The 16,161-nt window shown below is 42.3% G+C and overlaps 1 protein-coding gene across 1 annotated transcript in view; it reads right to left on the minus strand.

Annotated features, from left to right (window-relative positions):
* Positions 1-16,161, minus strand: part of btbd11b (BTB (POZ) domain containing 11b) — an 84,790-nt gene that overhangs the window by 26,612 nt on the left and 42,017 nt on the right. The window contains exon 2 of the mRNA XM_028585207.1: positions 1,917-2,072. Within this exon, the coding sequence (XP_028441008.1) occupies positions 1,917-2,072 (156 nt within the window). The remainder of the gene's footprint in view (positions 1-1,916; positions 2,073-16,161) is intronic.

Below are 16,161 nucleotides of genomic sequence, written 5' to 3' on the forward strand. Positions count from 1 at the left end.
TCAAAAGGAGAGTCTCCAGCCATGCTAGCAGCTCTGTGAGGCTGTACTTAGGCACAGGCACAGCAGTGCTGCGAGTTAAATGCAAGGGTGAGCATGCTAACTATCTTAGTTAATGTCCGCATGTTAACATGTAACTCTAAGCACAAAGTGAAGCTGACGAGATGTCATTAGTTTTGCAGGTATTTGGTTATAAACCAAAAATATTGGACAAATGGAAATTTAGGCCAGATGATGGGCTATAAATTAAGAGTCGGGGGGGGGGTCACAAAAGTTACCAAGAATGTCTATACAAAATGTTGTTCTTTTCCATCTAGCAGATGTTGAATTATTTTACTAGATAAGTAAATAATTTAGCCTGCTTGTGGCACTAAAGGAAATGTTAGGGGGATGACTAAAATCATTAGAAATGATCCTTTGGGCACCATGAATATCTGCGCCAAATTCCATGGAAATCCGTCCAATAGCTTTCGAGTCATTTCACAAAAAAACACAAATTTGAACCTCATGGTAGCGCAAGTGAAAAGGTCAGCGGATCACCAAAGTAGTAGGAGTCATCATCTGGGAACCATGAATGTCTGTCTGTTGACAGAATAGGTAAAAGTGTTGACTTTCTGGTGGTGCTAGAGGAAAACATAGGGGGGTCACTGAAGTAATTAGGATTTATCTTCTGAACCATGTGAATGTGTGTACAACATTTCATGGCAATCCATCCAATAGGTATTTTAAGTCTAAAAGTGGTAGGCTGATAGACCGACATAGCTATCCCTTAAGCCATGCCACTATCATGGCTAAAAGGCACTACCACTGAATAATTGTGGCGGGTCACTCTGCCTGAGAGCTGCTAAAACACCCCAAAACGATTTCAATTTCAACACAGAGTATTTTGGAAGGAAAATGGTAAAATCTTAAACTCTTGAATATCAGCCCACAATAACAGGTGTCAACTATTTAAGCAAAAAAAAACACAGCTACTAGCTTTCAGTCATATTGATCACACCCTAATGCACGCGCAGTTTTCAAGTGGTGGATTCCGTGAACTGGCAGTGTCACAGTCACAAACGCACAGTAGCTGAAAGTATGTGAACAACGCCTTCATGTGACTTTTTTTTAAAACCATGGACATTAATATGCAGCTATAACAGCATCCACTCGTGTGGGAAGGCTTCTCCCTTATTGTGGAACCTAGCTGTGGGGCTTTGTTCCAATCAGCCACAAGAGAATGTACATTGCAGACCTTTTTCACAGAAGATATTATGACTTGTCACAGTCAGATAAACACAGATGTGACTAATTAATGATGAATGAACTCCAATTAGCTGTTTCAGTTTCATGGTCCTGCTACTGTGTATGCTGGCTCACTGTCATGACTCACTGTGACACTTGAATGTAACAGAGCCATTGTTAACGTTATAAGTAACACCTCTGCTTTTCCTACTATGACTATAAGTGTCTTCTGTGAAGAAGCCTATTAGTGAGTTTGGGAACTGGTGTTGGGCGATGAGGCCTGCCGACTCAGTGCCGAGCAGTCGGTGCTTAAATTCAGCCCAGAGGTGCATGATGAGTTCGAGATCGGGGCTCTGTACAGGCAAGTCAAGTTCCTTCACACCAAACTTGGCTAACTATTTTTCTATGGACTTTGCACAGGGGCCTTGTCATGTTGAAACAGGAAATCTTCCAAAAAACTGTTGCCACAAAGTTGGACGCACAGCATTGTCTTAATGATCTCACGGATGTCCAGTGAGTGGCTCCACTCTGGCGGTTAATTGCATTGCTCAAGGGCACATTGACCATAGCGCGTATTGAAGGAGGGGTCAACATGGTCCTTCAAATCTCCATCTTTCACACACACACACACACACACACACACACACACACACACACACACACACACACACACACACACACACACATCTTACTGAGTTCAGAGATGCTGCCCACTCGTGTAGCCAGTAAACACTGTTCAATTGAGCGCAGCTCAGACTGACTGTAGGCGTTGCCCTCTCCGCTCTTCCCCGCTCGCTGCTGCTGCTGGTCCCTGTGAAGAGTCAGACCCTCAGGTAGGCTGAGCACACCTAAAAGAGAGAGAGAGAAAGAGAGAGGGTGGGGGTAAAGCATACGGCTATAGTCTGAAAAGTGACAATTTGACTGATTTTTATATTTGCAAAATATGCATTTAGGGTTAACTAACTTAGTATTTTTCGTACAGTACAAATTTAATGTTAAATGTTAAAAAGCTGTTTTTTCGTTATGTGTCATCTTAATGTGGATTTGTGTGAAAAGTGAGAAAACATTGGAGGCCATACATTGTAGTAATTAAGCCTCCTAGTTGCACCTGTCAGAGACATCTCCCAAAAGTAATAAATGTGTAATATTCCAAGTGCATTTTCATTGGTCATACCACTGTGTGTTAGTTAGCCTTCCTCGCTTTGAGGGTGACAAGGCAGACAGCTCTCCATTTCGCTTTGCTGACAGTTTGTTATTCCTCTGCACCTTCGTGCAGCACCCTTCACATCGTTTGCAGGGTGTCAACTTATGAAATGGCTGAGAGCAGCGACTCTCAACTTCGTCCTTTAATCACTATGGAAAAGTAGCTTTGGAGTTAATGGCTCCTTTTCTCATAATATGCTGCTAATTGAAAGCACATGCTGCCTGTGGCGATGGTGACATTATTCTTTCATTTTGTGGGAGCACACGGTTGCTTTTAGGGCGATAGAAACAGAAGTTAAAAAATGCAAGGGACTGTCGGAAAATTAGTAGGGGTTGGTGGGGAGGGGGTCAAAAAATGGGAAGGTTTATCTATTCTTTTTTTCAAATGTGTCATGTAAAGTGACTTTTGGTAGTTGCTAAACATAATGCATCACTTTGTTATGTTTGCCATAATTCTCATTCTGATGGACAGGGAAACCAATGCAGCAGAATCAGTGATATTGTCTTTTTTACTCCACCGAACCTATCCATTGTTAAAACCTGGCGCCTTTATTACCCACAATACAACTAGACCGTTGACATGTATTATGTAGAAGATTTTGCTGTTACAATGTAGCCTCAAGCTGCTAGCCTTAAGCAGAGATGAGGAGCAGGCTATAGAGGTCAGGTAAGCTCAATTCTTTCTTTCTCATCACCGCCAGATTTGTTTCATTTCCAAACTTGTAGTCTTCAGCCCTGAACCACTCTGACTTAAGTGACATCACATGAGGCAATTTATCAGATTATATATATATTACATCAACTTAATCCACACTTCCCTAAATGTGCTGACTTTGAACGGCACGGCTCTGATTAAACTCTACTTTTGTGCTCGCTATTCTAGCGTTATACCAGTTATAAAAACCTGTGTGGCAATATACATTTGGAAACAGATTTCTTGGTAATAGGTTATAAACTTACAGAGCAGCTGCTTACAGAGCAGCAGCCGCCGTGGCACCATCTCATCTGCATCTTTGTTACTTTGTTGTACTGACAACCTGCACGACTGGAACAAAAAGCAGGAGACATCACCATCTGTTGCAGCAGTGTCAGGTGTCCTAAACAACTACAGTTTTCAGCCAGAGCACACACGCCAACAAGATCAAGTTTGAAGAAAAGGAAATTTCTCTCTGCTTCTACAGGGATTACTCTGAAACACCTCCTTTATTGCTTTTATTGCTCAGATTTTGCCCACTTTGGCGAACAGTTGTGCAAACTCCAGGAAATCCATCTTAAACCATTTAAAGCAGCAGGAGGGCTACCCTGGCACCTTCCTCACTCCCACTTTCTTCTTAAACAATTATATACCAAAGTAAATGGCCCACTCAGAGCGTGACCACAGGACTCATGACCCACCTCTTTTGATGTGCAACTAAAGGCCCCAGGTGGGATTCGGCTGAACACTACAGACGCCATTATTTTCAGGAGAATGAAAACAGTCTCTTTCACTTTAGTCTATATCCACGACGTTCCACTTCCAGGATTGCTCTGTTGTCGTCAGAAAGTTTCACTCTTTTGTCCGTTACCTTCCGTTTTGTTTGTATTGGAATTTTAAACTCGGGCGGATTTCTGAGGACTATGGTTAACTGCTCCTCAGATCTCTGCAGGGTAAATCCAGATATCTAGCTAGACTATCTGTCCAACCTGAGTTTTCTGTCGCACGACTAAAACAACTTTTGAACGTGCACGTTCCACCAAAACAAGTTCCTTCCCGAGGCTATTTTGCAAAGGCACCGTGGCTTTTCCCGGTGCTTAGTGCCGCCCATGACGATTGTGATTGGTTTAAAGAAATGGCAATAAACCAGAGCACGTTTTTTATCCCATCCCGGAATGCTGTGAGGACTAGCCGGACCCTCCTTTGCAGTGCTGTGGAGGAAAGTCTGGAAAAGCGAGATTACTTTCACTTAAACCCTGTCATCAATGCTGTTTTTTCATGTATTTATTTGTTTTTCTTGATTTCACTGTTTGTTGCCATAGTAGCAATCACACAGGGCTGCCAGCATGTATTGCAGGGCTGCATGAGTAGACTCTGGACCGAATACTGGCTCTGAAAAACACGAACATAAAACACCTTACTGTTACACTTGAGCGTTCCTTAACCTCGGTTCAGGGGAATTACAGGACCAGCTGACAGTGAAGTGCAGAATGCTTTCAGGATGGACTGAGGCAAGGTGACTCATTGGCTCCCTGCGTCCTAATGCAAGGCACTGTCTACCCTCAGGGAGGAACTGATGGAGCTCTTACATGCCACTGACTGTAGCTGCTCGCTCTATGTGTGTGCTTATGGGATGATTGTCACTATCTTCCTCGTGCTTGTCCCTGCACCACAAATCTCCCTGGAAATGTCATGTCCTTGGGTAACCAAACTACAGAATAACTGCACAGGATGCTTTAAGTTCCTTACTGGCCATAATCGTAATGATATAACAGTTGGTTATTGTTTTAGGATGCATAGTAGCGAGAGATTATATAAGGCACATGCCACTCTTTAAGTGGACCAGTTGTGTTTGCCATATGGCAGCTATATAGCCTGAATGATGCTCCAGGCACAGCACTGTCACTGGAGAAGCAATAATGAGTGCAAGACTCTCTATTAAGATGTCACTGAATGCACCTTAGTCATATTCTGCGATAGGGAGCACGCACAGAAGGGTTTCAGTGCTTGGTCAAGCACATATTCCACATTCACTGCCAGAAACAAAGCTTGTTGATGCGCCTAAACTTTCAAATCTGTCACAATGCATTTCGGTTACTACATGGATATTTAAAGAAATAGTTCCCGGGAACGCTAATACGTGCATTTTCCAAAATGTGGAACTTTTGGTTCAGTTAAATTTCTGGCAGGGAGTGGAACATGTTTTTCAATGTTATCCTTTTCGCTTTATGTGAAGCTTGTTCCATGCATATAATCCTGTTATAATTTGTGCAAAAATTGCTACTGTAGTTAAGATCCACTGTGACTTGTCTCAGGGTTGACTAGAGCAGTGGGACAGGAACTCTGACCTCGATGTTGCTCCTACCCTGCACTTAAATCTATTTTGGAGGGACACACGGAGAAGTGCACTTCCCTAAACACACTGCAGCTCTGCAGGAACACTGGCTTTGGTTTTCACAGACAGATAAGCTACAGAGACCGTAGATCTGGCCAAGCAAAAATGTACTGTACAAACAGGTACACCAAGCAGTACTTGACTGTAGTTTAAGAAAAGTTAAGACAAATATAGACAGCATGATGCAAACACAGTTAAAGAGATGCCAGAAAGCATCAGCTAAAGACAGTTCTTAGTGCACCATTATGGCTCTAAAGGGTTAATCATGTTGTTACTGTACATGGATCCCAGCAGCGCTGCCCCACTCTGTTCTGCCAGGCCAGATGGCTACCATATGTATACCGAGTGAGTGATCATAGCGAGATGGAAACAGAGTAGTGACGTGTGTTAAGATATGTTAGAATGCCGCTCCTCTAAATGACTGCTTTATTTATTCTGAATAATCTTCACCGTGTGTGCAGTTGGAGGAGTAGAAGTGTGAATATGAAACTGTATTGTTTTGAAGGAGTGTTGTTATGCCTGGATTGGCCGTAAATCTCCTGAGGTACGGTCTCCGTTTGGGCTCTCAGGTGACCACAGTATAGTCTGATGTAGCCACAAGTCTTTAATGGGTTAGCCCTGTGCCAGCCATATAAAGGAGGACTGAACAACCATGAGAAAATATATGTACAAATACATGTCTGTTTAAATTAGAAAACTGGAAGAGGGACAAGGCACTGCGAACACTGCATGGCAGCCATGTTGCATACAACTCTGATGTGTGTGCACACAAAAGCAGACACACACAGATAATTGTTAGCAATTAAAAACTCTTAATCCCAGGCACTTCATGTCTAGTTGAAGTAGGATGTGCTCTGCAGAGAGAACAATGTGTTCAGCTAAATACAAACTGAATGTTTCCTCTTGCTGGGCAATCACATCCCAGATACGGTCTGTTGAAGATCCTCTTGCTGTCCCTAATAGAGCACTGAAAGAGCTCTCGAGCTCTGTGTCACTCTGAAAGAAACACACAAGCCTCCTCGTGTTCTTACACAAGTATGAGTAATATGCCAAAGGAAATACATTCAGACGGTAGGTTTGGGTATATTTTTTGTGTTCAGATCATCAGTAGGAACAGCACATCAAAGCTCTTGTTTTGAATAATGCAAAAATGAACGTGATACTGTTGTCATCCTTTATTGACACGCCTCCTATAGCAGAGGTCAGAGGTCGGGCTAAGACACACAACAACGCGTCTTGGAGCGTATACAGAGTAATTTGGTGGATCCCAAGTCTGTTATTTGATGTTTCTTCACTTGAACCGCAAGTCGCTCTGGTCTGCATTCGTGGAGGCCGTCTCAAAGCTCTTATTCCTGCCCTGAGTAGCGAGGAGCGAGGATCTCTGAGGGAGCTCTGAGGGGCTATGAGCGAGGATACACGAGAGCAGCTTTCACGGAAGCCGGGCAGCTGAAAGCCGTTGATAACTCCGCCCTTACAGCTGACAAATTCACGTGACGCGTCAGAGGAAAGGGCGTCTCATCACCACTAAAAACACATTTCCTCTTTTCCTCTCTCCTCACATGATTTCCTTGCGTCTCTCCTATGCTTTCTCGGTGGGACGGACTAAGACTAAGACGAAGGGAAGCAAGTGAAGGAAGTTTTAAGGACTTGGGACGTACCCATGGTCTCACATCTTGTTCAAGGAGACTTCACTGAGGCGTCTGCTTGCTGACACAGAACGCCTACGCAGTCCAGTTACTCTTTTTGTCACCGTGCTGCCCTCCACTGTCTTGCTGTTGCTATGTGTAATGGCGTGCACAATCTTATATTAAATTAGAGTTTCTTGATAGAAGTCACGATTCATTGATGACACTCCTTGAAGCAAGAGATCAAGAAGGAAACAGACAAATGTGCTCAGAGTCTGATTAAATTCATCCTGTCTTTCATAAGTCCCTTTCTGACCGGAGGGATTTTTGCAGTTCCTAGAACATGAAGGTCCTAGAACCGTTCTAGTTCCGACTGGACCAATTTGGGGATTATTAAGTTCCTCTGGCCGCAGTTCCTGTAACTCTTTCAGCTCCTACTTCAGGGCAGGGTGTTTTCCCTTTTCCGCATTTTTTTAATATTGTATTAACTTCACTGTTTAGCATGCCTTCTACTTTTGTAAACAGCTCTTACGTTTATATTTACACTCTAAATTTTGCTGTGTTGTGTTTTACTTTGATATAAATAAAATATTTAGTAGAAAAGTGGGTTAGGTACTACAGTTACAGTACATGCACACATGAAGGTAGGCCTACCTGCTTGATTAAAAAGAGCAGCAGCAGGTTAAATGGCTGTGGTAACAAAATCATAACAAAATATTGTGGTGGTTAGATGGCTGGTGTTATCATCACAAACGGTCTACACTGGCATTCAGACAACTTTGTCTGAGCTCCCTTATGGACGTTTTACAGTAGCCAGAGCCAACCTGGCGCGCGCCTTCGTGACGTCAAAATGACGTAGATCTTGCCGGCGCGCCACTGCAACTAGTGTCACGACCACCACCGCGGGTATAAATAGTTACGGCGATTCCATGACGTCACGTTCGCCCGCGCCAGCTGGATTACTGTATAACGCCCTTTACCCCTCTTACCAGTTCCTATGGCTACTTGGCCGGTGCGAATGCAAATGGTACCGGTTTTGGGGGAGAGTAGTTAGTAGAACTGTTTAGAAGTGGACTGTTCCTATAACTACGTTCCTGTAACAACTTGATTGGAAAGAGGCTATATGGAGCCTCTGTTGGCAGCACCTTGATCAGAGAGCCATTCTCTTCCAGTTGAGCACAATTTTGTAAAGGGGTATCTATTTAATTTGTGAAATTGATTTTTTAAGCTGCATTAATCAATATTACATTAACTGAATGCTACTTGCCCATCATCAAACAGACAAAATTAGTGCATAGCTAGTGAACAAAGTGGAGCATTTAGCAGCTACAGAGACAGATATTTCCCTCTGGAGTTAAAAGAGAGCAAAAAACGATTGTGAAAGAGAGTAAATATTGGACTAAGTGGACAGAAACGCTATTGATTTAGTTAGTTTTGTATTTAAAAGTTCTGTCACTCAGTTAGGGAGTCACAGCAGGTTCCAATTCGTGTGTTTGATTATTGGATTTGCTTTCGTTTACAGTTTAATCACAGATTGGTCCTTTAATTATCGGGATTTTATTACCTCATCAGCAATAAAAATATGACGCAGAATTTATAAGACAGCATCAATTAGCTAATGCTAAAAGAAAGTAAAGCTAATAGAGAGATGGGCAACAAAGAGACGAGAGGTCAGCTGACTGTGGCCACTGAATCAGTGCAGGCTGCTTGGAAATAGCAACACACAGGAACTAAGAGCTAAAAAAAAAAGGAGACAGACGCAAATAAGCCGAGCAAAAAAAACACATATGCGAGTACATACTATAAAAGTCATCAGCACAGAATAGACCATACACTCAAACACACACACACACACACACACACGGGGAGGACTTGTGACGGGTGACCGACGCACAACAAGGGCACGACTAGAATTACGCAATCTTCTCCAGTCAGAGGAAAACCAGCCTTCCTGCAGGCTGTGTGTTATTTCACCCTGAGGTAGCAGCTCTTTCGCTATTATTCCTCTCTTTTCATCTCATTTCTTCTGTCAAGGGTAATAAGTCTGTGTGTAATATCCATGAGTCGAACGCCTCCCGCAGGATGCTTTCCAGACAATACTGGCAATCAGCAGCAGCAGGGAAAGATCTGAAGTCACTGAGCCGTAATCTCTCCGCTCACCCTGCACTACCTCTCTACCAGCTTTTGGGAAAGTCTTAAAAAAGCTGCGCTATGGTATTTTCTTCCTTACAATTATCTCATATAATCTGATATGGGGAGGGATGGGAAAAAAAGTGGGTTTGTGTGGTTTGTCGCATTACAGTAAAATCAAGGATGGAGACGCTGTAGATTATGATGAAAAATATATACTTTTAAAAAAGCCTCTGAACTTTTGACAAACAGACGCAGCAAAATGCAACAATATTCTGAAGTAATTGCTCATTTAGCACTGAGGGCACTGGAGTCATTAAAGGATATGACTAATGTCATAAAATGAGATTTGCAGCAAGGGGATGTTTTCCTTGAGGTCATTTTTAAAGGGATGACATCACATCGAGCTGCTTGTAAACACTGGCAGCTTTTAAGTGAAGATGCTCTCTCGGACATGAATACTCAGCGCCATAAATATAAGGCAATGTGCAAAAAACAGATAAGGCAGTAAATCCTTAAGGCAGGAAAGGTACAGTCACTGCCTGAGTGCAATGCGTGCACGTTTGAATGTTTGTTCTGTACTTTTGTTTGTGTGCGTCTGTGTGTATCTTTATGTGTGTGAGATGAACTCTCATGCACTATTAATGGTGTTTACCAACATTTCTACAGCAGCTTCTGTTTAATGAGCATTTCTGCACTGCACATTTCTCTAACAGTTTAGAGTCCCGCAGCAGCTGCTACATTTCCCACTGTTGCTGTTTGCATCGATACCTGACTACGTGACCAAGTGTCATTGAGATAATGTCGCTTTTAAAAGCAAAAGAAAAGAACAAGACATTTGCAATCAGGGAAGAGCGGATGATTCCAAAATATTCTGGGCAAAACATTACACACAAAGTGCTGGATGTAAGGAGCGATGACAAATGATGACATCAGCGTGGCCTGTTCAGTGGAGGGTGCATAGCGCGAAAATGTCTTGCTCTCATAATAGATAACTCTGGTGGTATTCTATTTCCTCTTATTTTCAAGAAATCCCACAAGAAGACCAAAACTATGAAATATTCCTACTAACAACACATTGTTTGGGACAAAGACCTTGTTATATTAAAAACACACCAATGAGCCACAACACTGCACGGGGTGATATGTTCCTTCATTACAATGCACAGGCACTGTAGTTTATTTTGACCGGTGGTGGAAGAAGTATTGAGCTCCTTTACTTAAAGGAGAATTCCGGTTTAATTTCAACACGTAGCTCTGTTGTTTGTAAATTTGGGGCGCTGTCAGTAGCGAGGAAAACGAAAATAATTATCCTCCTGCTAGCGTTAGCACCCAGGAGGCTGAAACCGGGCAAATTTTAAACGTGCTTTTAGCCTCTTAACATTTCCGAAATGTCATTACAAGTGCCTACCCATGTGAAGTGATTCCTTCTGAGTGAACACAGTGAATCTGACTGCAGTAGATGTGAAAGAAATGCATGCATTTTGTGCTAATTCAGCTTTGTTTAGTTCTAGTGTTCAGATATGCTTAGGGACCATCTACACAGTACAAAACCGAAAAGAGATACAAAAACATGTATTAATTTAATGATTAAATAAGGTAGTGTCTCCAAACTTACCTCAATTAAACAGTATATCCTGCTAGTTGTACATCAGCACTTACTTTAAAAAAAAAAAAGCATATGCCTATTTTTGAAAATAATAGGCATTAGGCAATAGGTGTTGTACTTTGTAGACGGTCCCAAAGCACTCGTCTTGTCGTCTGAACACCGGAACTAAACTAAACGGAGCTGAATTAGCACAACATGTATGCATTTCTTTCACATCTACTGCAGTCAGATTCACTGTTTTCACTCACTCACATCAACAGAGCTACATGTTGAAATCGAACTGGAATTCTCCTTTAAGTAAAAGTATTAATACCACACTGTAAAAATATTCTGTTACAAGTTAAAGTCCTGCACTGAAAATGTTACTTAAGTAAAAGTATGTAAGTATCATCAGGAAAATGTATTTAAAGTTCTAAAAGTAAAAGTACTCACATTTTAGAAACTGGAAACGATCAAAACAGTTCTGTCGATCCAATAAGTGTTTAATCGGCTAATCATTTCAGCTGGACTTGTAGGCCGTTATATTGTTGGGTAGTTTAATCTTAATCTGTAAAGTAACTAGTAACTAAAGCTGTCAGATTAATGTAGTGGAGTAAAAAGAACAATATTTTTGTCTGAAATGTAGTGGAGTAGAAGTTGGAAGTGGCATGAAAAGATAAGACTCAAGTATCTTAAATTTGTACTTAAGTACAGTACTTGAGTAAATGTGTTTAGTTACATTCCACCACTGATTTTGACTCAATCCCACATACATCATCCTGGTGCTGTAAACACTCACTAGAGCAACAAATGTGTATTTAAACGCATCTGAAAAATGGTCCCCAATATATGCACTATTTAATCCTGCTTAAGTCATTTGCTAAAAACTACAGTGCCCAGCTGTTTAAGGAAATCACTGAACCTTTTATTTAAAAACTGAAGCTATTCATTTGTGTCCCTTTTACAATGTATGTCTTCAGTAGGACCAACTGGGCGTCGGAAAGCATTAAGAGACAGACTAACACATTGGTTTTGGTCTTTTTCAGGGGTTCTGTTGACGGCATAGGCGCAGATACCGTGGGTGCACCCACGGAAAATACCGAGCACCCACGTGTGCCAGACTGCCAGTAGGCAGCATTCATTTAAAATTAAACATTGCAGTTGGTGCTAAGTAGAGCGTCTGTCATAGTGGAATCTGTTATGTCGGTGGCATTGATTCTTAATTTCCCACGAAGCTGATCGCGGTTACGTGTCAGTTCAACTTTTCATCCCCAATCCTATCTGTATTTGTGAGAAGTGGCGCTGTCCTGAGTTGAAAGATAGCCTACTTAATGGCTTTATTATCGAGTTAATAAGCGTGTGTGTTTGTGTCGGCCGCTGTCCATTTCCTAAGGTTCTGAAATGCAAACATTTTTGACAACTTTTTTTTTTAAAGGGCGTGCACCCACGGAAGAAAATAATATTGACTAACACCAGCCTTATCCTGGTCATGCTTTAGGTCCATCTATGTTTCATTCCAGTGGCTCCTGTGGTGCACAGTAACCACTCACACAGACCTACACTACTTTAAAAATAGAACTTTTCTGTTATCCAAATAGGCCACTTTCTCATCTACATTCAACTGTTTGTTATTCTATTTCCTCCTATGACCTTTTCTATTATGTTTCAAATGGTAAACACACACACACACACACACACACACACACACACACGTAAGCCACTGTAAACCTTATTTTAGTATCGACACCTGACTGCCAGCCACAAAATGCATCTCCATCTTGCGCCTGCTCCTCCCTCCTCCCAGGAGTCTCATGTCTGCAAACTGGCGGAAATGACCTGATAACTGCTGCCCCGGCATCTTGTGCGTCACTATGGAGTCACGTCGAGCACATGCCCTATTCCCTCGTTTCTCATTTGCTTTCTAAATGCGGGTTTGTTGTATTCACAGTGAGCAGCAGACGAGTCAGTTATCAGTCACCTGTGTGATAACACCCAGCACGGTGCAGAGCTATGAAGCTCTCCTTACCACGCTGCCTGATCACATGAGGATAAAAACACAATGTCACAGTGTTGTGTGAGTTTGTAAATTCAGGTGTGTGTTTTTCTTACACCTGTAATGTTTGACTTTATCTAATGGGTGCATGTGCATAAGCATGCATGTTTATGCTTTTGCAAGCCTTTTTTTTATTTATTATTTTTTAACCAAAACAATAGATAAAGCAAAACAGAGTCTTTGACAGTGAGAAAAACAACACTCTTTCCCCTAATACTTTTTTATTATTAACATCAAAGAATAGCTTGAGCGGTTTATCCGACTTTTGTTTCCGAATGTTGATTCATTACTCCTCGCTGAGATATTTCAGGATGGGAGACCAGCAATTTATGAGGCATAGAGCTCCAAATTGCTCCGTAATTGTTTAACTCACCTAGCGTAATCTATCATTCTGACTTTGCAAAGTGGCTGCCTGTAGCACAGACACTGACTGGAAGTGGGCCATGCCTGGCAGAGAGTGATGAGGCCTGGGGCTGTGTGGCGCTCCCTGTTGCTTCCCCCCCCTACCTCAGCACCTCCTCCAGGGGAATGACCCTCACTGTTCGGGGCCGCCGTTAGCAAATATCCCTGTCACTTTGATAATGTGAGAACACTCGTATCGAAAATGCGATCATGATTCAATTTTGAACAATGCTCAAAAGCTCAGGGGAAGAGCCCTGTTTTACCTCAACTCTACTGCCTACTATGGAAAAAGGGGGAACTCGGACGGAAAACAATGCCCTCTTTGTTGAGTTCTGAGAATGAACGATTGCTCTCATACATGTGGGTGAACATCGGCCAAGCTGTAAGTGAGCAATTTGCAATATCACTCACTAAATCAGTCATGCACGCTCATCTTTTAAAAAAAAAAGCAAAACATGTCCTCGTACACTTACTCTTCAAACCCATAAAACTCAAGAGGCAGAAACAGTGCTGCTACCTCATGCATCACAAACAGAACTTAGCAAAAGAGTGTGTTCCCAAAGCAGGATTGTTATTGCAGGTTAAAAATGTCACAGCCCTTGCCAACAGTACATCCTTTAATGGAACACCCAAACTCAGCCAAAGCAAATATTGAAAGTATCGTATTTTGGGGGCCTGGCCCGCACCAACTGACTCCAGTCAGCTGCAGGCAAAAAGGTAGGCTGGGTCTCTCTCCAACTCCTCCGGGCTCTCCCCCACATGTTTTCCCAGCCTCTCCCCCAGGCGCACTGGCTCTGCTGTGAGAAGCACGAAGGGCGGAGGAGGCTGGTTGGCAGGGAGCAGCCGCTCCAAATCCAAATACACAGGCATGGAGCTGGAATGGAACAGTCTCCCTCTTTTCCTCTGTTCGAGTTCGATTCATACAGAATGCACGCCAGGAATATAAATGCAAAAAGGGAGTCATTGTTGAAACGGCCAAGTTCAGTGTTCAACTCTCTGCTCAGTTCCTGAGGTAGGGTTCACTAAAAAGTTCAAAACGGCAAAACACGGATACTGTAGTATTTCAAAGACACAAATAGTGTGCTATCCGAAGTGTGTAGTTCAGAGATTTCTGACCTCACACTCATGGTTTGCTCTAAAATAAAAAAAAGACTGTTGAGAAAAGCTTCAGAATGACTTAATCCCCCAGCATGATAAATCAGGAAACTAGCACTTCCCTCTTCATCATATTTAGACTCTTCTTCCCTCAGTGATTATTCATCTTCCCCATCAAAATGCAATCTTTGCTGCTACACCCCTCCAACCAGCATAGCCACATTCCCCACATGTCCCCTCAGAGTGTTGTATCCCATATCCCATGAACGGGATGTTCAGTCCATCAACATCAGGCCACTCATGCGCAACTCATTAGTGGTAATTAATGGTGGGCAAGTCCCAGGCGATCCCGGGCACTATGGAGTCCAAACCGAACCTAAGCCGGCCCCACCCCGACCAGTCCAGGCAGGCACAAGTTGTTTTTCTGCTTGGTTGGCTGGGGCACTTCATCTGCACAGCTTAATGCACTTGGCTGCATAAGCAGAGCTGGATATTAGCCAACCAGAGAGAGCTTAGTTAGAGTGACCATTTAAAAAGTGAAGTCAAATCTTCTGTATATATTTGAGTGTTTCTCCATGAAGAATAATGGTCTAACTTTGACGTGAAGCAGCCTTTGGGATGTTTTGAAAAATCATGACTGCTCGCGTGAGATTCTGTGTCCACGTGCATTAACACCTCAACTGTATCAACAGAAAGTACTCTTATTAACCCCTTGACGCCTGAATTTATTCACAATTATATAAACAAAATATTATGTGTGTTTCTGGCTCCAAGCTGATGCTAAATTAAGTTGAGATTGTTAATTTGTCTATAGCATATGGAATAGATATAAATTTAGGTATGATGCAAATTAGCGACAACAGGCATTATGGTAAAATTCTTTACAAAATGGTAAAATTAATAAAACACATAGTAGATTTCATTCATGTCACAAAGTTGTTAGAACTTCTAAACCGTAAATGACAAATACATGGATCTTGACAACGGCAAGAAAGAAAACACTCTCCTACTCCCTAACTTTGACAGTAGTTTCTTTAGGGTTAGGGGTAGGGATAGGTTTAGGGCTAGGGTTAGGTTTAGGGGTAGGATTAGGTTTAGGGGTAGGTGTAGGGTTAATTTCGCTTACGTGAACCGGATGTATCTCCCATTCTGACCGGTCCTACGAGAAACCAGTGCATGCAAAAGGTTCCTAGGTATGTATTGCATGTAAACAAACTGGCATTGGGGGGAATACACACGCTATCTCGCCTGCAGTCGGAATGGAAGGGGTTTGATGCAAATTAGCAACAGTCGGCGTTAAGGGGTTAAACAATATTATTTATCCATCTCAAGGTACTTTGGAGAAACTCTGAATGAAGGATCCCAAAGTGGGTGTTGTGTTAACTTGTTTTCCAAATGTTCTGCTTGCCTCAATTCCTCACTTGAGGCCAACTTCCATGATCCCAAAGTCAGCGAGGCATTAATGCGAGTCAAGTACAGAGAGTTTCAGTCAAAATTAGCACAATAGTGCCAATGGCCAGCATTATTGAATGCATGACTGGCTGACTGCTATTGCACAGAAACTCTTTTTAGGTTATTAATTGCACTGAGTGCGAAAATGACATGAGAATTCATGGACTCCTAAGCCTTGTGCCAGCATTATGAGTCCTGTGTCTTGTTCAGCAAAATGAGATCAGTAACACCCAGAGGCCTGTCATAGTTTAATATCATCCTGTCAACAGTCTTGTGGTAAAAAGTCTCCACACTGGTATT

Source organism: Perca flavescens, chromosome 8 (genome assembly GCF_004354835.1).
Source record: "Perca flavescens isolate YP-PL-M2 chromosome 8, PFLA_1.0, whole genome shotgun sequence".
Classification (NCBI taxonomy): domain Eukaryota; kingdom Metazoa; phylum Chordata; class Actinopteri; order Perciformes; family Percidae; genus Perca; species Perca flavescens.